The sequence below is a fragment of the Oryctolagus cuniculus genome, chromosome 1 (assembly GCF_051225735.1).
Source record: "Oryctolagus cuniculus isolate XC-2025 breed Fujian yellow rabbit chromosome 1, ASM5122573v1, whole genome shotgun sequence".
NCBI lineage: Eukaryota > Metazoa > Chordata > Mammalia > Lagomorpha > Leporidae > Oryctolagus > Oryctolagus cuniculus.
The window spans coordinates 162,205,731-162,229,651 of NC_142867.1; the positions used below are offsets into that span (position 1 = coordinate 162,205,731).

General features: G+C 38.1%; 1 protein-coding gene and 1 pseudogene across 6 annotated transcripts in view; both read right to left on the minus strand.

The window, feature by feature from the left end:
• Positions 1-22,725, minus strand: part of ZNG1A (Zn regulated GTPase metalloprotein activator 1A) — a 55,717-nt gene extending 32,992 nt beyond the window's left edge. The window contains exons 1-7 of one of the 5 annotated variants that reach the window (XM_089337092.1): positions 22,293-22,574; positions 18,481-18,567; positions 15,612-15,708; positions 13,807-13,898; positions 6,522-6,581; positions 5,293-5,330; positions 3,006-3,321 (exon numbers count right to left, since the gene is read on the minus strand). In XM_089337092.1, coding sequence (XP_089193218.1) covers positions 3,271-3,321; positions 5,293-5,330; positions 6,522-6,581; positions 13,807-13,898; positions 15,612-15,708; positions 18,481-18,567; positions 22,293-22,545 — 678 coding nt within the window. In that variant the 5' untranslated portion in view covers positions 22,546-22,574 and the 3' untranslated portion in view covers positions 3,006-3,270. Of the gene's footprint in view, positions 1-3,005; positions 3,322-5,292; positions 5,331-6,521; positions 6,582-13,806; positions 13,899-15,611; positions 15,709-18,480; positions 18,568-22,292 lie in introns of those variants that run through there. The other 4 variants (XM_008256123.5, XM_002708232.6, XM_089337087.1 and 1 more) reach the window with 4 other exon arrangements.
• LOC138847667 (mitochondrial import inner membrane translocase subunit Tim23 pseudogene) lies at positions 3,581-4,720 on the minus strand (annotated as a pseudogene). The gene is made up of 2 exons (XR_016227478.1): positions 4,712-4,720; positions 3,581-4,509 (listed from the first exon to the last, which is right to left on the minus strand). The product of XR_016227478.1 is annotated as a mitochondrial import inner membrane translocase subunit Tim23 pseudogene (transcript).
• Positions 22,726-23,921: the final 1,196 nt, after the last annotated feature.

A 23,921-nucleotide genomic window follows, 5' to 3' on the forward strand; every position in this document is an offset into this window, starting at 1 on the left:
CCAGACTGGAAATGGAGCAGTCGGGACACAAACCAGTGAGTGCCCACACAGGATGTCAGTGTTGCAGGCAGTGGCTTTACTGGCTATAACGACGCTGGCCCCATAAATATGCTATTTTTAAAATGCCATTTAACACGCAGCCACAAATCCTTTTCCATTGAACAGTAAATTTACTTAAAAATGATACACTGGTAGTAAGGCAGCTGTCTCTGAATGATAATGTAATACTGAACACTCTTAAAAATTAAAACTATTTTTCTAGACATTGTAATTTTGACTTTTTGGAGGCTTTCTTTATATAAGAATTTGGAGCTATTTGGCTGTGACACTGGTGAAACACAAATAAGATATAAAAGGAGAATCAGACTTGTTCTTGAATTTCCATACCTAAATGGAACTAATAAAATTGTATTTTTACCAATCCATTTTTTGCTCCTGAAGATTAGAAATATTTACTCAAAGCTAACTAGGGTGGTAAGCAAAATTTATCCCAGGCAATTTGAAGTATCAAATACAAAAATAAATTAAAACCCTCAGAATAAAAATTGTCAATACGTACAACTCTGTTAAGAACATTATAGTTGTCATTTGTGTTTATAGCAAAGGAGAAAAATATTCTGTTCTATGTACATATGAAATCCATACAAACATTAAAAATAATAAATTTATACTAATGTTTTTCCTGAATATCAGCCCAACATTTCACTTACACAATTTCCTGATTTCCTAAGCCAAACTTCACAATAAGACTCAAACCAATGTCTACAATTCAAAAGAACACTGTCTAATAATACATTACACACCATTTGCTCAGACATCTTCCATTTATAAAATAAAAGCAAAATGAAAGTTTGGCATTCTATTCTACTTGTATAGGTATATAAAGAAAAAATTTTGTGGAATGTTTTTTTCAAAATATTGTATATATGTTCAAATAATGCCTCATCTTTACTTAGAGATGATGCTTTTGCTTATATATCAAAAAGACAAAAATTATTTTGGTATTAATTAATCTAATATATTCAAAAGTCTAAGGTTCAAGTCCTCAATTTAGCCTACCACAAAAAATAAAGGGGAGAAAAAAGAAGATGAGATGTTGGAAAACTGGTACAAAGTTTCAGTTCTATAAGATGAATAAATTCTGGAAAGCAAATCACAGCATGGTGATACAGTTAACAGTACTGTACTGCACTGAAACTTGCTAAGAGTACAGATCTTAAATGTTATCACCATATCCCCCGTCCCAAAATAATAATGACATGAGGTGATGGAGGCATTAATTAGTTTGTTTCACAGCATGTTTCACAATGCATACATATATGAAAATAGTACACTGTATACCTATATATACAATTTTGCGGGGTCAATTATATCTCAATAAAGTTGAGGAGACAAAGAAACAAAGGAAGCTTTGAAATAACACAATTACGGATAACAACCTCACAAATAGCTATTGTCTGTTCTTTTTTGCAAAAATAGAGAAACTAGTTAGATATTCCTACCCAACCTCCCCAAAAAAGGGAAGAAAAAACCATAGTAAACTTACTAGCTAAGAAACAACACTGCTGTTGATCAAAGTGGAAATAAATCTAGTGTCAAAGATGTCAGATGTCATTTTAAAAAGAATCAGCAGCAGCAGCCAATTCTTTTAAATGGATTCGTTATAGATCGAACACTATTTTAGTTTTAAAAAAATTATTGCATAATGTCAATCTATTTGTTTTTCTGTTCTTTTTCGAAGTCAAACTGCTTTCTGACTGAATTATTTCAACACCTTGTGCAATATAACAGAAGAACCAAAAGGAAACCTCTCACTTGACCTTTACTGTGTAACTTCATTCATTGATTCCATTGCATTAAATGCTGTCACATTTGTAGAACTGAAAAGAACAATGTCAGTAGTCAAGGTGTCAAGTCCAGGAAATAGAGAGCTGTCATTTTAAGTTGTCCAATTCTTTGCCCATGATTAAAAAATGAATATTTCAGATCAATGGGTGACAATCCCATTAGAGTGATAGCCCATGATATCAATTACCACTTCAGTTTCAATTTGGCTGGCTGGCCACAGGGTACCATTTCTCAGCTTTACTTGTGATGGGCTGGCTCTGTGAAGCATGACACCCCTAAATTGCTGCCCATTATCCAAGTGTCATTACTTGTACTGCCTCAGAATTCTCTGAATCACAAGCAGCCACTGAGGTCAAGCTTTGCAACCAAAGGAATTGGACAAGTTAGCAAATTCTTTATATAAAGGCAAAGTTATTTATCTGGTATCCGACTTAGAAAATCTAAAATTTCCATTATCTTGACAGTATGTCAGTTTTGTGTAGGTATATTGATTTAATAATTTAAGAGGTTTTATCAAGGTGGCAGGGGGTTAAATGTTGACTATGTTTGCATTATTCAGAATGCTGTTTTGTTTTTTTTTTTGTTTCTATCATACTGGTAAATAGATTTCATTTAAACCCTCTCCATACCCAACTACACAGATATAATTATAACTATAATCATAAAATACAGAGTTGTACTTTGGGTTATGGTACTTAAAGTCTAACAACAAAAAATGTCCTAGCTGCCAGCTGTTCCATAGGTATCTGAAATTAGGTGAATTTACAGAATAAATGGATTCAAACATGCCTGTGAAAACATTTAAAATGAAAAAGTTTGGGCTTTTTCTAGTTATTTCCACAAACATTTTGCTAGGAATATCATAATTTCAGAAAATCCACTGGAATTTTTCAGACTAATCTGCAATATTCAGGAACTTCCTTTGATTCAAAAGACTATCGACACACTTAGATTTAAAACCCTGAAAAAAAAAAATCTTCAAACTTCTCAAATTAGGGCATTGTATCCCTGAAGGAACTAAAGATCCAGTGAAGGGGTATTAGTCACTTAATAAATTGGACTTCTTTCTAAGCATAATTTCATTGAAGATTTGGGGAAAAATAAACTTTAAAAATTAACAAGTTCATATACATTATGGAGAATATAAAACTGACAAATTTTTTTTCAAATCCTAAGTTTATTTACAAGCATAGCTAGTATGAGTTCAAGAGTTTGATTTTTCAAAGACTGCACCTCTTAAAATATTGTTATCTGGTAAATGGATGGCCTAAAACATCCTTATTTCTTAAGCAGTTGATGTCATTCTATGAAGAAAGGTGCAGCAAATCCAGATCTAAGATATAAAGTCATCATAACTAGCAACCTCCACTTGTTTTCCACTGAAAATGGCAAATTCTTTCTGGGCCCTCCTCATAGTGGCTCCTACAGACCTTGGAGACTGAGAACCTCCAGATGCTCTGTCTCAACATGGCGCTGTTGGAAGAGACATAAGAAGGGAGAAATGGCGGCACCACAGCAAGCACGACCTTCCTGACATAAATTTTTAAACAGTGAATTTAAACTTCTAAGAAATTATTACTTTGGACCCTTATCCATATCCCTATATTGAGGCAGGTTGGGGTAGGAGGGTAGAAATGGAGATAATTTCACTATCTGCTGCCTTTAGTGATATTTCACTAGGCAAATTGAAAAATACTACTTTATTTTATAAAAAAATACACTTTTAAATATCTTTTTGTTATAACTTCGGTTCCATTTTCACCATTTATTTGGAATACAGGGCATCATTAAGAGTTTCAGATCAATAAGGGAACAAACTTGGCAGTAGAGTATTATAAGCAGGACCTGAATTATGGGAATAAGTATTTTTCCAGTTCAAGAGATAGAAGACAGAATAGGTGCGAGATCTCCAAAGGAGAACAGGCTCACATTACATAGCCCCACCAAAAGGTTTTGGCTTCTACTCACTAAAGGACAGAAAGAGTGCCAGTCTTGATCAACCATCTATGATCTTCATCACAGCAAATCAGAATCTCCAATTTTTCAAAAATAATTGTAGATAGAAGACAGGGAAACTCCAGACTGACTTATAAACTGATCTGGATGACCACTGACCAGTCCTCCTTCCACGGGCTGGCAACATTTTCAGAGTGACCACTGAAGCAAGGAGCCTTTCATGTGTTCTCAGTTGTTACACAGAGCACAGAGGCTGGTGTTAGTCCTGCCAGACCACCTCAGCCACCCCTCCTCCAAGAGCACCTGTGCATTTATACAACATGCCCGTCATGGTTCTGGCTGCTACTGTGCTGTCATCTTCTACTCCTTTCTCAGTGATGACACCAACTGCACTACAGAGCAAAGCCAGAGATCCTAGAGTGTTAACCCCTTTCCTAGTCACCATATTCCAAATCTGTACGTTTCTTGGTTTGGACCAGGCCAAATTCTGTGTTTCCTTTAATCCTAGCCAAAGACTGACCCAAATATAGCCCTGTCATGCAACATCCTCCAATGGCAGAAAAAGCCAGTTCGAATCTGCCCTGGCTTTTATCATAAAGCTCCTGACAGTAAAATAAACTCATCTGTATCCTGCATGAGGTACTATGGATCCACATTTAATTTAGGAGACAGAAAGTACATACCAGTTGGCAGGATGCAGGTCAACTTTGTGTGTGACTAACCCGCTCCCGCTGGCTCTAAAAAGCCGGCCAAGTCTTCTGTGGTTTTGTTGCTGTGTCCTCTGCTGCCCTCCAGACTGCTGCAGCAAACTGCCAGTCTGCTTCCCTCACAGCTGTCGCTCGCCAGGAACCCCTGGAGACCTGAGATCCCACTGCCTCCTTCATATGCTGACTGTTAAAGAACTTACTAAGTGCATTTTATACATTCGAATCCATTCAAATACATTTGAGGATCTCAGCAGATAACAGAAACATGCAAAACAGGACTTTTTTCAAAGTAAAGTGTCTCCTCGCTAATTCTACTTATAATTCCTGACATTTTCAAAACAAAGAAAAGCAACATTTTTAAAAAATTAATTTCCAGCCTGCCTTTGATAGCAGCTTATCAAGAAAAATAAAATCTCACATGCTTTATCAAGCTTACTTTTCTCAGTTAAACAAAAAAGGTCAATATTGGAGGGGAATCCTAGTGAAGAGTTACACAAAACCAAACTTTCTCTGGATTCTATATGCTCACTATAAAATATTACAATTCCAAATTTTATTACCACAGCAATCAGAGTAAAAGAAAAGAAATATTTGATTTAAAAATAAAATAATAATGAGAAAACATATAAATTTCATCTATAGTTCAGGATATTTTTTGAAAGATATTTTGGTAAAAAAAAATTCAAACAGATACAAATAAAAGAAAATAATACAGACAACCCTCCTCATGTTTCCAGCTCTGAATAAACAATCAGTAACTCACAGCAATCTTTCAACTTACTTTAAATCCATATTTTGAATCCACAACAGTTATGATACCTAGGAAGGAATAAACATTTTAATCATCCTTTGTAAAAAAAAAAACCTGTTTATTAATATGGCACTATATTTGAGAATGAAACTTAAAAGCTAATATTTCAGTTCACAATGCTACAATAAAATGTTTATTTTTCTCTTGACAGTGCTGCAATTTAATTCAATTCCAGTAATAAGTCAGTGTACATAAAATATGTACTAGGTGATTACTGTTATTTTAAGGTATTAGACAGGATATAAAATAAATGAACTTTTAAAATGAAATAAACAAAAAAATAAAATTTTCCCTGGTGTTTAAAAACTTATAAGCCAAAACACAGCAGGAGAAATTTCATATATGAAGTCAAATGTGAAAAATTATGTTAATTTATAACTTATTTTTACATAATCAAAATTGGGCTTAACAAGTAAGTTACTGCTTAACAAATCTGAGACATTTTAGGATATCTCATTACCAACATCTCTCATCAACTCTAACTCACCAAAATATTTTATACAACATGTACCTAAGTTTCCAAATGAGCAATTAGTTGAACTATTTTGGAATAAATGTTAAATAATTTATTCAACTGATAACAGCTAAATGAGTTTAATGATGCCTAGAGAGTTCAACCAGCTACCTGTCACACAGAGAGTACAATGACAGTATCCACTTACAATGATTCCTAAATTTAATCTCCTAGCTTTTGAAAGACTGGTTTAAAAAAAGAAAGGGGGAAATGGAGAACAAAAAGAGAAAAGGAACCCAGCTGTTTAACTCAGGAAGTTTCTTAATGTCTAAAGTAAAGACACAGAAAATTTATAAATTAGACTGCCCAAAGTGCTCAAGTATGGGGTGCGTGTGTGTACTTACTCTTATCTTCAATGGAAAATGAAAGCAGAATTATGATCTGTCTGATTAAAATGAAAAGCTCTAATATTAAAAACATAAATCAGAGAATATAAGAAACCTACATAACATTCCAAAGGCAAGCCTTAGTGGAAGTACTAACTTGGGAGGAAGATTAAGACCCCACATCCCATTCTACCACTGCCTGAGGCTATAGTATCCGAGTAGAACAAAGAATGACTTCATCATCAAACTAATTAAATTTAAGAAGAGTAATGCCAGGATTTAAATTGTGATATGAACAACAATGATCTTAAATCATAAAAACAAAAACTTATTTTAAAAGAAAACAATGCTTCACTTACCATCAAGATAAATATCACTCCCCAATTCAGCATCAACCCAAAACATAGAAGCAACTGCACCTGAAAATATATAATATTCATGAATAAAAATATTTCTCTAAACTAAGAAACTTGGCCCTATCTATTTTTTAATTTGTCCCAATGGAATCTGAAGGTAAACACACACACAAATCAAATCTGGGTGCCCAATTTCCTTATGGGAATTACAGTGATAGAATTTTTACTATTTATAATCATTTTAATCATTTCTCTCTCTCTCCCTGCTTCTCTAAAAAAAAGATCAACTCTTACCACTTACAAAGTTTCTACTAATGCTTTGGTAAATAATAATTTGCCAACATATTATTAAACAACTTGGGCACTATGTACAAATGACTTATTTTTATTTTCTCATCTACTGAATATGATAATCATACAGTTCACAAATAATGAAGTAAATCAAAATATCTAATTCTAAAATCAGTTGCCCAAAAGTAATTAATTTTTGTAGAATAGAAAGAACAAGAAGTAAAATTATATATTCTATGGCATTACTAATTAATCCTTGCACTATTTACTTGGTACAGGCAAAAAATTTGGGCTGGGGTGGGCATTTGGCATAGCAGTTAAGATGTCACTTGGGATGCTTCCATCCCATTATCAGAGTGCCTGGAGTCAAGAGTCAGGTCTGCTCCCAACTCCAGCTTCTTACAAATGTACACCCTGGGAGGCAGCAGGTGATCCCTGCACCCACATGGGCACCTTAGACTGAGTTTCCAGCTCCTGGCTTTGGCCTGGCCCAGGTCAGGCCATTGCAGACATTTGCAGGGGCGGTGATCAGCAGATGAAAGATCTCTGTGTCTCTTTGCCTTTCAAATAAATAAAATAAATAGCAAAAAAAAAAAAAAAAAAGTCTGAGGAAAAATTATTTCTAAGTGACTAATTAAAACTTGTTTTTGACAGAAATTGGTTCAATACTAACCCACATACCCTGATTAGTATGCCACAACACAAGAGAAAGAAAACTAACAGCAAGGAAAGTATTTGATTGTTCAAAGCATCACAGACCCAGTTAGTGACAGTGCTGTCTAAAAGAATGAGCACAGAGGAAAAACAAGGATAACTGAACTCATTCCACTGTCTCAAGCTGTCCCCCTGCCCTGACAAGACGCAGCCCGCACGCATCACTCTGTGTCAACGGTGCAATACCTGTCAGCAGCTCCCAGTGATTACTCATGCAAGATATAGCAAGGACCACCAGATCTAATGGTTTCCTGATACCTATTGATTTTTTCCCAAAAACTTAATAGTTTTCCAATTTGACTGAAATAGGATTTGTGAGTAACAGGGGCTAAATCAATGTCTGTCCTTTTCAAGGAAATTACTTTACCATGACAATTATTTAGCTTAGAACTGGAGAGTGTCAGTCCTCGGAACAGGAAACAAGTGAATTGCCAATATGAGTTTTCTTTACTTTCTTGGCCAGAAACATGAATTTAATTGATAAGGGGAAAATGGTGAATATACTATCTCATTACCCTATACAACAAGTCCTGTTTTTTTTTTCAATAAAATACCTAACATCACATTGGACATAAAGCACTTTACAGTATTTAAACATTTGTTGATTTCTAGTCACATAAATAGTTTGTAAATCCTAGTGAGAAAAATCACCCCAGTTTGACAGCTACTGATTGACTTCATTTGCTTATCTTAACTCTTCCTGCTAAACAACTACCTCCAAATTGTACATAATTCTTTCTTGTGTAGCCTTGCAAGTATTATATCTAAGAAGAGCATCAGATTTTCAATTCAGCTGTCACTAGGCAATGTCTCATCTGGCAACATCTGAAGACCTTCTTGGTTGTCTCAGCTGGGGAATGCTTCTGACATGAGTAGAAGCCAGGGATATACTGTCAAACATGCTACAATGCTCAGGAAAGCCTCCCTAGCAGTAATTACCCTACCTAAAGTGTCATTTGTGCCAAAGCTAAAAAACCCTGAGCTAAGGTACAGGGTCTCTCTTCTTCAATAACTAATAAAAGAAATAGTAAATGCCAAAAAGTGCCAAAGTTTTATCAAAAACAAATATAAAAGGACATATAACCTCCCACCATAAATTCTGACTAGTGATAGTAAAAATAAGAAATAACATTCTTTTTTAAAATAAGATTTACTTATTTGAAAAGCAGAGAGAAAGAGAAAAAGAGAGACAGAGACACACAGAGAGAGAGAGAGAGAGAGAGAGAGAGAGAGAGAGATCTTCAATCTGCTGGTTCACTCTGAAAGTGGCCAGGCTCAAGTCAGGAGCCTAGAACTCCATCCGGAGCTCCCATATGGGTGTCAGAGGTTCAGGCACTTGGGCCATCCTCCGCTACATTAACAAGGAGCTGGATCAGAATCGAAACAGCCAGAACCCCAATACACATTCATATGAATGCTGGACCAAAGGCAACAGCATAATCCACTGTGCCACGCTGGCCCCAAGAAACAAATTTCTACGTGACTTACAGACATTCTTAACTCTATCTCCACCCCCAGTAAGAGATTATAGGGAAACAGTTTACAAAATCCTAACAACAGAAATACATCTCCCTTGCAAAAGGCAAGATGAGGAACCGAGGAAGTAATTAGCACTATAGGCAAAGGAAACAAAACCAAAAACAAAAATTTTGGGCAAAAAAGTAAGTCACCTTTAAGGACAGAGGAAATGAGACTTTTCCACATAACACTGAATGTTCCAATATAATATATAGTGACAAGCGCCAGTGAAAGTGTTCCTAAAGGATATTACTTTCTGCCAAATTATTTTTCAAGAAGGAAAGCAACTGGCAGACCTTCTCAAGAAAACAGCAGGTACTGAGACATGGCACTTACAAATTGTTACTAATAAAGTAAAAAAGAAAAAAAATGGAAAAGGAAACCCAGCCAACTCAAAACACTGAACCCCCCCCCCCCCGCAAAAAAAAATACCTAGGAGATTATGGAGCAACAGTTGCAAAATTCTAAGAAAAAAACTGATGCAGAAATTGTATACCTAGCCAAGTAATCCTTCAAGAATTAAAACAAAAGACAAATATTCTCTAGCAATGAAGTCTGTCAGAACTCAGAGAAGGTAGCACCTATAATCTGAAGAGTATCTGACCATTAAATTCAATCATCTGGGAAATTAGATTAACTCAGGACTGAAGAAGCCACAGTACTGGCAATATGCACTAAAACCAACTGAATATAGAACTCGAAGAATTAAGAATAATAAAATGTGATGAACTTAACAACATAAAGAATGCAATCACCCAAAACTAGGAGATAGGAGAAAGTATTGATTTCCTCATTTTTCATGCCAGGAAGTCAATGGAATTCCCTTAAAAAATCAAAACATGTAGTTTTTTAAAATGTCCATGTTAGCTTTTTTTTTTGTAATCTTTTTTCCCTCATAATTCCCACTTCTTTCAGTAAAGCAACACTTATCAGAAATTCAGCAGCTCCGGGATCGGCGCTGCAGCATAGCAGGTAAAGCCACCGCCAGCAGTGCTGGCATCCCACCTGCATGGCAGTGCAAGTCCCCGCTGCTCCACTTTCAATCCAGCTCTCTACTATGCCCTGCAAAAGCAGTAGGAGAATGTAGTCTCATTTTTTATAACATTATTTCTGTATTTTTAAAATGAATTTATTTATTTGAAAGGCAGAATAACAAAGAGAGAGAAGGAGAGACAGAGGTTTTCCATCCGCTGGTTTATTCTCCAACTAGCTGCAACAGCCAGGTCTGGGCCAGGAGCTTCATCCAGGTTTCCTATGTGAGTTCAGAGGTCCAAGTATTTGGCCATCTTCTACTGCTTTCTCAGATGCATTAGCAAGGACCTGGATTGGAAGTAAAGCAGCTGAGACTAGAATCAGTGCCCATATGGGATGCAGGCATCAAAGTGGCAGCTTAACCTGCTACACCACAATGCCTGCCAGTATTTCTGTATATTTAGACAGCTTTCAGAAGTATGTAGGGCAGAGCTTCCCAAATTTATACAAGTATAACAATAACCTGGATGACTGACTTAAAACAGCTTGCTGGCTCCCCAACCTTAAAGATTCTAAGTAGATCCAAGTTAGGCTCAATAATCTGCACTAGAGCAGGTAGTTAGCCTAGCAGTTAAGACAGGTGTCCCACATCCAATTGCCTACGTTTGATGCCTGGCTCCAGCTTCCTGTTAATGCAGACCTGGGAAGCAGTGATAATGGATCAAATAATTGAGTTCCTGCCACCTACACAGCAGAAATGGATTGGTTTCCAGTTCCCGGGTGCTGTTCCCACAGCCCAGTGGGTCTCCTTATATGTTTCTATTGCTCTGTTGCTCTCTCAAATAAAAAGAAAAAAAAAAAGAATTTGCAATTCTATCATGCTCCCTGCTGAACTTGTTGCTAACAGACACCATATTATACCAAGTAGCACTGACATAGAGAGATCCCAAGGATGAAATTTACCTACTTGCAATTCACAGTGTTGACATATAGGATGAGTTTAAAAAAATTAAGCTATTATCTATATTTTTTAAATAATAAATGTTTGGGGGGCCAGTGCTGTGCCACAGCATGTTAAGCCACCATCTGCAGTGCTGGCATCCCATATGGGCACCAGTTCAATTTCTGGCTGCTTCCCTTCCAATCCAGCTCCTGCCTGGAAAAGCAGCAGAAGATAGCCCAAGTGCTTGGGTCCCTGCATCCACATGGGAGAGCTGGATAAAGATTCTGGTTCCTGGCTTCATCCCAGCCCCGCCCTGGGCCGTTGCTGCAAACTTCAAGAGTGAACCAGCCATTTGGAGAGTGAACAAGCAGATGGAGGATCTCTCTGTCTCTCCTCTCTCTCTCTTAAATGACTTTCAAATAAATAAGTAAATCTTAAAATAATAAGAATAATAATGAATCTTTGGAGCCAGAGTTGTGACACAGTGGGTTAAGCCATTACCTTCGACGCCAGCATCCCATACTGGAGTATTGGCTCAGATACCGGCTGCTCCACTTCCAACCAAGCTCCTTGCTAATACAGCTAGGAAGTGGGACACAAAGGCCAAGTATTTCAAGTATTTGAGTCCCTACCACCCAAGTAGGAGACCTAGATGGAGTTCCAGGCTCCTGGCTTCAGACTTGACCAGCCTTCTGGTTTTAACCAGGCGATGGAAGATTTCTCCCTACCCTTCCCTCCCTTCCTCCCTCCTCCCTACCTCATTTATGTCACTCTACCTGAGAAAGAAATGGAAAAGAAAAAGAAAGTCCTTCTTTCTAAAATAAAATTAATGTTCTACCACTGCCCAGCCATAAAACCATTATTCTAAAGAAAGAAGAAAAATTAATCTATTTTTTAATACTTACAATAGTACAAAACCTTTCTCTGAGACCTTTAACTTTTCTCCCTTCCTCTGAGAAGCCGAAGCATGTTTTATTAAACTCAAGTTTCTCAAAGAAAAGGAACAAGAGTTTTTCTCTATGAAGAGGCAGAAATGGCCACAATGAAAAAATTATTTGCTGGGGCTGGCGCTGCGACATAGTGGGTAAAGCTGCCACCTGCAGTGCTGGCATCCCATGTGGGTACTGGTTCGAGTCCTGCCTGCTCAGCTTCCAATCCAGCTCTCTGCTATGGCCTGGGAAAGCAGAAAATGGCCCAAATCCTTGGGCCCCTGCACGCACGTGGGAGATCCAGAAGAAGCTCCTGGCTTCAGATCAGCACAGCTCCAGCCATTGCAGCCATCTGGGGAGCAAACCAGAGAATGGAAGACCTCTCTCTGTGCCTCTGCCTCTCTGTAACGCTGCCTTTCAAATAAATAAATAAATCTTTTTAAAAATTACTTGCTATTTCAAAAAATGGCATACATTTTTTTCTGACTTATCAGATTCTAGTTACTTTAACATTTAACTTTAACTAATACTAGTCCAAGTGCTATCATCAGAAACACCTATCAGAAAAGCACAAAAAGCCTGGCCTACTCTAAGGCCCAAAGCAGCCGCAATTCAATGCTGTTTTGCAAACATGGAGACAACGTGATTATGTAACGCCTTTAATTACAGTAGGCAATGGTTATATTTGAATCCTCCATATACTTCAATATTTGTTTTGGACCACCTTGGTCCTTTCAGAAAGTTACTCCCAAATACATTAATACAGTTTTATAAATCAGCCCAATGCCATAAGAAAGAACAAGAGTTTGAGTCACACTCATGGAATAAGCACTAAATGTTATGAAAACTGAGAATAAAGACTTTACCTAAAAATTATTTGGGGAAAATAATCAGACAGTAAAGTTTGATTTTGGTAAGAAGGTAACAGAAATCTATTCTTTGAAAGAGGTAAACTTTGTGTAACTTTCAAAGTTAAGTTCAGATGTATTTCATACTGTATGCACAATTATTAATTCACACTAATAAAATGACCCATTGGCTTGATTTCACTGTGTATTCTTTGATACCTTATGAAAACACTCAAAAATAAAATTACTTCAATTTTAACAGTAGAAAATCAAGATGCTAACAATAATATGAAAGGAATAAGTACTGGTATTTAAGTCCAAAAGGCTTCATTTCTTCATGATCTTCTGAAGAAGCTGAATTAGCAAGTAAACAGAAATAAAGTCTCTATATAGTAAAACCAACCAACTGTATATTTAGAATGTTTCTACTTTTCCTAACCTTACATATTTTTTTATTTTATTTTAATTTTTTACAGGCAGAGTGGACAGTGAGAGAAAGAGACAGAGAGAAAGGTCTTCCTTTTGCCGGTCGTTCACCCTCCAATGGCCACTGCAGCCGGAGCGCTGCGGCCGGCACACCGCGCTGATCCGATGGCAGGAGCCAGGTGCTTCTCCTAGTCTCCCATGGGGTGCAGGGCCCAAGTACTTGGGCCATCCTCCACTGCACTCCCTGGCCACAGCAGAGAGCTGGCCTGGAAGAGGGGCAACCGGGACAGAATCCGGTGCCCCGACCGGGACCAGAACCCAGTGTGCCGGTGCCGCAAGGCGGAGGATTAGCCTAGTGAGCCGCGGCGCCGGCCCCTAACCTTACATATTTTTAACAAACTCTGTTCTTACCAATAACTCTAAGTTAATCAATAAAACTTCAAATTCTATTAACAGTTCAAAAGCACCAACAAGTCCTATAATCATCATTCATCTGTAATGACAACCTGAATATTTTCCTTTGAACCAAAAGAAATTTTAAATCCAAAGTAAAGCTTTAATACTCATTTTAGATATTATTCTAATACGTCTCTTGAAAATGAAAAACAACTATATTTGGATTATTAATAAATAATGCCATTTCTTACCAGGATCTGCTAACCCAGTGGTCTCTAACAATATGTAATCAAATTTCCCCTTCCTCTGCATTAAATTCTCAATAGCTCTAATGCCATTGTCCCTGGAAAATATCAAACATAATACATAATTGATTACCTGAATAATTTTAAGTAATCATTAGAAAAAGTTCTAAATATATTAAATAACCCAACAATAACATATGTTTAGTTACATAAAAATTTAACTCCTTCCTAAGCTTCTAACAAAACTTTGCTTGTCCAATATTTACCAAGCATCCATGCTGATAGGTAAAAAGAAATATATGATGAACTAATACTTTATTAAAATTAAAAAGAGGGAACTTGATGAAACTAATGTCACAGTCACACTGGTTATTTTTAGAATTTTATAAAAGGAAAAAACCAACAAACACTGATGATAAAATATAGTAACTACAATAGTTTAACATAATAGCTAAAGGAACACTATCACTAAATATCATTTAATTCTATTCTGAACTATGATGCAAGGTTTAATTTCCTTTTTTCCTTAAAATATCAAAAGTAAAAGAAAATACTTCATAGATTTTATTTTGATTTTCCAAGAAATTGTTAGGATTTTATCCTTTCTAATACATTTGACTCAGAGGCAAACACCTAAGGTAGTAAATGATGTAGAAAAAATGTAATTCACTAGAACACTCAAAGTCAATAGCCAGGGCCGGCGTGTGGCGAGCGAGCGGGTTAAGCCACCACCTGCAGTGCCAGCATCCCATATGGGAGCTGGTTCGTGTTCCGGCTGTTCCACTTCCAATCCAGTTCTCTGTTATGGCCTGGGAAAGCAGTAGAAGACGGCCCAAGTCCTTGGGCCCCTGCACCCGCGTGGGAGATCCTAAAGAAGCTCCTGGCTTCTGACTTCGGATCAGCGTAGCTCTGGCCATTGTGGCCATCTGGGGGAGTCAACCAGCGGATGGAAGACCTCTCTCTCTCTCTCTCTCTCTGCCTCTCTTTCTCTCTGGGTGTAACTCTGACTTTCAAGTAAATAAATAAATCTTAAAAAAAAAAGTCAATGGCCTAATGAACACAGCAGGCATTCTATCTCAAAACTTAACTATCACTGGAACATAATATAAGGTTTTTCTCCTTTGGACAGTCATTTATTTCTGTTTTTTGGAGGGCTTGAACGGTAAATAGTTGGAAATAAGACCAAAAATTTACTAAATTCAAAATAACCACATTTTTACATAGGAAACTTCTACATACAAGAGATCATTAATTAAATAAACACTGACATCAAAAACAACAGAGACAGGCCCATGGCCCAGCAGTTAAAACGTTGCTTGGAATACCCAAGCCTGTACTGAGCCCCAGCTCCACTCCTAATTCCAGTTTCCTGTGAATATGCACCCTGGGAGACAGCAGGTGATAGCTCAAGTAGTCAGGGCCAAGCCAGCCACTTGAGAGACCCAAATTGACTTCCTGGCTCCTGGTTTCAGTCTGACAAGTTCTGTCTATTTCTAGCATTTGGGGACTCCCAGGGGATGAAAGATCGTGTCTCTGTCTGTCTGTGTCTCTCTCTCTCCTTATACCCTTTAAATATAATTAAAATAAAGAAATAGATTTCTTTTTTTAAAAATTCAACAAATGGTTCAAAGCCTTAGTGCAAATTAAAAAAAAAGTGATAAAGACTCTTGAAGAAAATGAACCCTGATATGTTTAATTTCTATTTGAAAATACAATGAAGCAAGTATAAATTCAGGGAAACTGCATAAGCAAATAAAAGCTGAAATATAATCAATCAATGTTTCTCAAAAACCAACAAACATATTCCTTACTTCACTGAGCAGCAGAGGCAACCATTTCCAAGTTCCAGCCATTCTTCATAGAGCTCCCCACCTTGGCTGATGGCTAAGGATTTCTCCACTGCACTTCCTGGAACAGTTAACAAGGAGCCCTCTTCAGCCTTTGTTCACTAACCAACTCAAAATAAGCCTGAGAATACTCAACAAGGGATCAGATTTCAAAGCAGAAATCACACTTTGTAACTTTCATTCTATTCATGCAGCCCCAATGTTTAAATTATAGTACTCTAAATTATTTTAGTTTTAATTTCTCTCCTTACGAAGACTTAAGCTCCTAAAAAGGTAAATGAAAATTAATGAATATACCCTACTTCCTTTTTAGGCCTCTTAACTTGCCCACTCTTAGCTCTCAATAAAGTAGCCATAGGAAGGCATATTTTCTTGTCCATGTTAAGTGTTCTAGATGGACCAGTATATTTAGTTCTATATGCCCTTCAACCTCTTCAGAGCACCTTAACTTTCTTTTCCTTTTCATTCTGCCTCTAAATTGTTTGTTTCTAGTAGACAGACAGGCAATGCAGTATTCCCAATATGAGTAAAAACCCTAGCTCATTCTGAGCAAGGTATATGGCCAGAGTTTCATATACTTATTCAAAATATAAACTTTTAGTCAAATACATCTAAGTATCCCAATAATGCTCATCTGCTTGTTATCATATAAGAGTGATTTTAAGTGTTTTACTTTTCCTCCAGTAAGGCAACATTCCAAAGTCACAGAAGAACTCTAAATGTTCAGTAAAGTAAATGGCCAAAGAAAAAAAAGTAAGCAATTTTTCATTTATGCATTTTTTGGTTCATATTTCAGTTAAATGATAATAAAGAGTTTTCTACAGGGTTGTTATAGAGTTCAGGCTACCCAGAATATTAATACACAAACATAAAAGAAAGTACTGAGAATGCTATGAAGGAAGTAACTGTGAAAATGAGTCTGAAAAATAGTAAGAAATAATAGTAAATGCAATCAATGCACAACAAGAGGTCAGTTAATAATAATTAGGGCTGGCGCCGCGGCTCACTAGGCTAATCCTCCGCCTAGCGGCGCTGGCACACCGGGTTCTAGTCCCGGTCGGGGCACTGGATTCTGTCCCGATTGCCCCTCTTCCAGGCCAGCTCTCTGCTGTGGCAGAGAGTATAGTAGTATTCCTAATTATTATTATTTTTTTTATTTTTTTATTGATTTTATTTTATTTTATTTTATTTTTTTAACAGGCAGAGTGGACAGTGAGAGAGAGAGACAGAGAGAAAGGTCTTCCTTTGCCGTTGGTTCACCCTCCAATGGCCGCTGCGGCCGGCGCGCTGCAGCCGGCGCACCACGCTGATCCGATGGCAGGAGCCAGGAGCCAGGTGCTTTTCTGGTTTACCATGGGGTGCAGGGCCCAAGCACCTGGGCCATCCTCCACTGCCCTCCTGGGCCACAGCAGAGAGCTGGACTGGAAGAGGAGCAACCAGGACAGAATCAGGTGCCCCAACCGGGACTAGAACCCGGGGTGCTGGTGCCACAGGCGGAGGATTAGCCTAGTGAGCCACGGCGCCGGCCAGATGGTTCAAGTTAATTAGTCTCCCGACACCTCTGTGGAAGACATAGAATGTGCTCCTGGTACCTGGCTCCAGATCAGCCCTAGTCCAGCTGTTCTGGGCATTTGGTTAGTGAACCACCAAACGGGAGCCTTATTTATTTGTCTATTTGTCTCTCTCTTTCAATGTGTCTCTCTCTCATCTCTGCCTCTCAAATAAATAACAATTTTTTAAAATTTTTTTCCAACGAAATCAATTTTAACACCGGGCTTCTCTTTAAGCTAATAAAAACTAGGTCTTCTATTCATCTGCAACTGAAAAATAGAACATTTACAAGAAATACTCTGATAAGAAATTATATTTTTTGACTAAAAGTGACCATTTATTAAAATTATACTTGTGAAGAAAATCAACAAAAGTAATCAGAGTAGTGTGTCTAACACTGCTATAGAGATTTACCTACATCTTAGCATCAAAGGCAAAAAGTTAAAAATTGCATACATTTTTCCAGATATTTTAGCTACTTTAAAAAATGTTTTTAATTTATTATCTGTTTCAGAGGATCAGAGACAGAGCTAGTGGAACAGGGCACAGAGAGACAACGAGAGAGAGAGAACATGCACTCTATCTGCTGGTTCACTCCCCAAACACCTGCAATGGCTGGGACCTGGGTTGAAGCCAAGAAGCAATCAAGGTGGCAGGAACCCAGTCACATGGGCCATCACCACTGCCTCTTAGGGTCTGAATTAGCAAGGGTCTGAATTAGCTGGAGCCAGGAGCTGGAACTGGAAATCGAACCCAGGTACTCCAATATGAGATACATGTATCTTATCCATTAGGCTAAAGACCCACTCCTTAACTTTAAAAACAAAACAAAACAAAAACTTCAGTTTTAACTGGTTTGTAGGTAATAAACATTCAACAAAATAAACATAATTTTATAATTGAAGCATTTTTCAACTTTTGTGAGCTGCAATAAATAAACAGTCAATACAGAAAGCACTTTTCTGTTTTTTGAAAAAACTCTAATGTGTTTAGCTTTTTGTTTCTGGAGTTATTTATTTCATTTAAAAATCTAATTTAATTCTGTTCCTATGATTTCCAAAAGTAATACAAAATAAAATTTTTAGAAACTGATGTCTGTATCACAAATCCATACAAAATAAAGCATGACAGAAATTAATACAATTTTTCCAAAGCTATCCACATCAACTTGCTCACATTATAGCACTTGGCATTTCATTGTCAAATATAAAACACCAGCCCACCAGTGAAATAATTCGTATTACACAGTCTTGCAACAAGACATTCATTGAACCCTACTTACCTTCCCCAAATTCATTTAAAATAACTGCTATTCTTTTACTATGTTGCTCTGTCAAAATATAGTTCAGAAGTGTTGTCTTCCCAGCACCTATAAAAATATATTTGTTTTAAATAACGAAACTCAAAAACTAATTGTAAAATCCAAAAAAAATACAGAGCCCTAGTGTTATCTTTCATACACTTTTATTAGAAGATTAAATGATCCTTTAAAAACTATTACAAATGTTTTATGTAGATATAAAATTTTATGTTTATAATACTCCTACAAGCAGAATCAATTTTTCTTCAACCTTCTTTATAATTTATAAGCAATGTAAGGATTTCTAAATTTCTTATTAAATGAGGAATTAATAAAGTATTGTCTTCCAAAGATATGCATATAGTTTATAAAACATAAAATATTTAAATCTCCTTAAATGATGACAATGTTTCTGGATCACAAATATATGTTTTACTTCTCTAAAATTTATATAGAAGATTATCAGTTGCTTTAAAATCCAACATTAACCATACACAAATTCAGACTGACTATATGGTTACCTTTAGTGTGGTTAAAACAATCTATAAAGTTGATTTTATGAAATGGGGAAAGGAGGTGTTAGCAATGAATAGAATACTCAGTTTCAGAAAATTCCCAAAGCTACTCTAAATTTCATCCAGTAGGTGGCGCATTAAACCTAATAAATTAATCTCAAGTAGAAAAACATCTGGTATGTGATTCATAAATATCAAAGTTCAAAGAGGCAAAAAAGAAAACTGTTTGGAAGAAGTTCAATTGTATGAATTTATCATGTATTTATCTATTTTTCTGTTGCTAGATATTTGGGTTCTTCCCAGTGTTTTCTATCGCAAACAGCACTGCTAAAAACTTTTGCAGGTAGTTTATACATTTTCTAAAACACATTTGCAAATTCTCCATGTTATAACTAGAAGGGATTTATAGAGTACTAGGATTTTTTTTTTTTTTTTTTTTTTTTTGGACAGGCAGAGTGGACAGTGAGAGAGAGAGAGAGAGAAAGGTCTTCCTTTGCCGTTGGTTCACCCTCCAAAGGCCACCATGGCCAGCGTGCTGCGGCCTGTGCACCGCGCTGACCTGAAGGCAGGAGCCAGGTACTTATCCTGGTCTCCCATGGGGTGCAGGGCCTAAGCACTTGGGCCATCCTCCACTGCACTCCCTGGCCACAGCAGAGAGCTGGCCTGGAAGAGGGGCAACTGGGACAGAATCCGGCGCCCCGACCGGGACTAGAACCCGGTGTGCCGGCGCCGCTAGGCGGAGGATTAGCCTAGTGAGCCGCGGCGCCGGCCCAAGTACTAGGATTTTAATACATTCAATACCTTTAGGTCATATTCCTTTAAAAATCTTTTGATGAAATGAAGGCTTACATTGAGAGCATTTTAGGAAGTTCACAATTATAATGAAGGTGATACACAGAACAGAGGGACAGACTTTAAGAAGACAGGACAATGAGATTCTTGAAACTAGGCCAAGTATGCCTCAGAGGCTCTGAACATGAGTGGTGCACAATGCAGTGACTGAAAAAAATGAGTGGATGTAAGAAAACTAACGAAAGAATGATTAGGCCTTAATGCTCATAATTAGTCATATTACGAAGACAACAGGCTTTCAGACCATTCATTCATTCAAAAGCATCTATTATGAAGAATTTATGCTTGGCCTTGATGAAAAGCAAACAAGGGCAAAGACAGTCTCAGCCTTGATATAGCTTAGAAATATTAAGGGAGTGAGAGATGAATTCAGACAAAGCTACAATTACGTAACAGAATTCAAGAAAAGATGTACAAGATACTATGGAGAAACTAAGAGACTTCTAGCCAGAGTAGTAACATTAAAAAATGGATTCCAAGGAGCTAAGATCTAAATATAATTCAATGCGCCGGGCCACAGTTGGTCAAGAAAGAGAGACTGACAAAATCCACATCATACAAGACTTCCTAATTCATCTTAAGGGATCTGAAATTTAATTTGAATAGGAGGCACTGAAGGGTGTTTTATAAACCATATGACATTTATAGAGAGCTAACATATAGAAAATATAATAAAGAACAGCAAGACTCAAAGTTAGGAAGCTCTTAGTGTGTGTAGGTGGTTTTGGTTACATTCAGAAAGATGTTTGTAGAACATCAAATAGAACTATATGGGTTCGGGGCGCCGGATTCTGTCCTGGTTGCCCCTCTTCCAATCCAGCTCTCTGCTCTGGCCCAGGAGTGCAGTGGAGGATGGCCCAAGTCCTTGGGCCCTGCACCTGCATGGGAGACCAGGAGAAGCACCTGGCTCCTGGCTTCGGATCAGCGCGGTGCGCCAGCCATAGCGGCCATTGGAGGGTGAACCAACGGCAATAGGAAGACCTTTCTCTTTGTTTCTCTCTCACTGTCCAATGTGCCTGTCAAAAAAAAAAAAAAAGAACTATATGGGTGTGAGGGTGTGAAGCTAAAGGATGGAGGAAGGACTTAAAAAGAAGCCAGAGAACAGAAATATCAAATAACAACATAACAGGAGTCAACTGAATAGTAACTGAAAAAGAGAAAACAGCCAAGGATAAGAAGTGAAACTATCCCCTAGACAGAGCAACAGGAAGGCTCCCAGCTAAGTCTTCATTCTTGAGCTTCAAGCCTTACTTCCAATATTCTGCTGAGCAAAACGGGGAAGACCAGAGGCGCATGGCCAAAATATACCATCTCAAAGAACGAGCTCAACTTCTCAGTGAAGCAGCCACTACATTACAACAGGAAAATACCAAAAACCAGTTATTTTATAAAATTAGTCCTGAGGAAAAACGGAAATAAAATACCGTCTCAACAAAGAAAAAAAGAGGAAGGGGGAGGGAGCATCAGTGATCTAATTCTCATTTTTATATAAAAGACCCTCAGGTGTCCCAAATCCATACTTGTCTCCAGCAGCATCTAGGAATAGCATTAGTTCCTCGAAATAGTATTACTCTATCTACATCTCTTAACTTTTTCCGCACTTTTAATACAGTTCTGTGTTTATTCTAGCCCTGCTACTTAACTGCATGGTTTTAAAACAGTTCTCAAACTTTCCCGACGAAGACCCTCTGGTGTGAGGACATAAACTGCGTTTCGGGAAGCCGTTCCATGTTCTTACACCTGGTTTCAGGTAGCCCTGTGCTTTCCCAAATGTCTTCAGTTTGAGACACAGTCCTGGAGGCGAGATTTTAATTGTATTCTTACTCTTTCTCCCATAGCTATCGGCAAACTGACCTCAAAAATAAATAAATAAATAAATAAATAAATAAATAAATAAATAAAAGCAAGCCTGAGATAGGAGTGTGTACTTCCCACCATCGGCTGCTCGAGCGTGGAGAATCTCTTGAGGAACCCCCATTTGTCGGGCTTTTAACAACCAGGGCCCTTTAAGGGCAACAGACCTAGTAGGTAGATGTCCTGCCCGCACCTTGCATAAGAGAAAACAAGCTCAGACAGGTGATCGATAGAATTTCATGTTCGGGTGAGAGCAGATGAACTTCAGAAGCGTAAGGCGACTTGCCAGAGGTCACAAGGATAATTAGGGGCACTAACTACTGCAATGGCAACAGCCTGATTTCAAAACGTAGGCTAGCTTTCCGTCTAACTTGAGAAATGTGAACCTACCGCGGACGGCTCTGGACATCACTAATACCCGGACAACACAGGCAACCCACGAGGAGCAACGGACCCAGGCCCTGCCTGACAACAGCTCTCGGCCAGGGGGCCACAGGGCCGAGTGGACAAAAGGCACCGGCAGCCCCCAAAATCCCGAGGTCACGGCATTTTCTGACCGGGATGGTTAGTTACCTAAATACCCTGTGATAATTGTGACTGGGATCTTGGCGCCGGGGCCATACTGTTCCTCCTCCTCCTCCCTTTGCTTCGTCTCAATGGGAACCAACTCAGGACAATCCTCCTCCGCATATTCCTCTTCCTCATCCACAGCTCTCACAGCCTGTAACATCTCCGACCTACAGCCCGAGTCCAAGAGCTGGGTCCAAGTCCGAGGCCGCAGCGGCGCGCGCGGAGCACTCGCTGCCAGGCCCGAGCCAGACGTCATCACACCGCGACGCGTGGCCCCTCCCGTACCCGCCCCATTACCTGGGCTCCAGTACGGGTTCCCATGGCCACGCCCCCAGAGGAGCGAGGCACGCCCCTGTGGAAGCTGGTCCCGCCCCCGGGGCGTGTTCGCGGAACCTGAGCGAGGCCGCGCGCGGTTGCTAGGGCGCTGCCACTGTGGCCCCCGCAGTCTCGATGACTATTGGCTGTTGGTTAAGGACGAGGACAAGCTGGTTGGAACCTGGAGTGGGAGGCTCTCTATTAAAAACTTTGTTTTAATTCATGAGGGAAAGAATAGAAGGTTGTAACTCTACAATTTTAATAGTAGTTTTTCTACCTGAAAGCTAACAGGGAAACTTTTATAATATATATTATTTATAATATATTATATATTATTTACAAATATATATTTATTATATATTATATATTTGCTATAGTATGTAATATGTGAATAAATATTCATATGTGAATATAATATATTCAAATTGTTACACACATTACTTTTATTTTTCTCTCTCTTTTTTTATCTGGACCTCAGGGAACTTGAGTTCATGAATCATATTCCTTGGTTTATGACACTCCCCCTTGCCTAACTGATGAAGAGCATTCCTTTATATTTATATGTGTGTTATCAGTGGGCTCTTTGGCTTCATCCCTAACCCAAGAACATCACAGTAAGTTACACCTCCCTTTGTGTCTCTCCCCTATCCCAAGCCTAGTCTCTCCCCCAAGATAGCAACCTCAGCATGAATTGGTTGCTGATCACTACCTCTCTGCTGTTTAGTTTATCACTTTTGTATATATTTAGACAATACACTGCTTAATTTTGCTTGTTTTTGAATTTCAGGAAAATAATACAGTATGTAATCTCCGGAGGGTTTGCTCTGTTTTTCAACTCCACTGCTGTATTATATATATTCCCTGTGTGACTCTACAGCAATTTGTTTTTCCATTTCCTGTCAATTGTTTTCAGTTTCGCTCTTACAAACTGGGCGGCCGTGACCATTTTTCCAGGTGTATGTGTGCTCCAGTTTCTCTTGTACATCTAAGTAGGAGTGGAATTGCAGGGTCTTAGGCAATACAAATGCTACACTTTACAAGGTAATGTGCAATTATTCTTTCAAAATACAAAATTTAAAATATGCTTCCTCAAAAAACTAAAAAAAAAAAAGAAAGGGAGAAGGAAAGAAGGTGGGAGGGGAGGAAAGGGGACAAAAAGGGAGGGAAGAAGGAAAGGGATAGCATTATGTTCTCAGAATTGTATCTACAAAGCACATTGAATCTGTTAAAAATGAAAATGAAAAATTTTTTAAAAATACAAACTTGTACAAATGCATACATTTCCCCAACACTGTATGAGACATCTCTTGATTTATA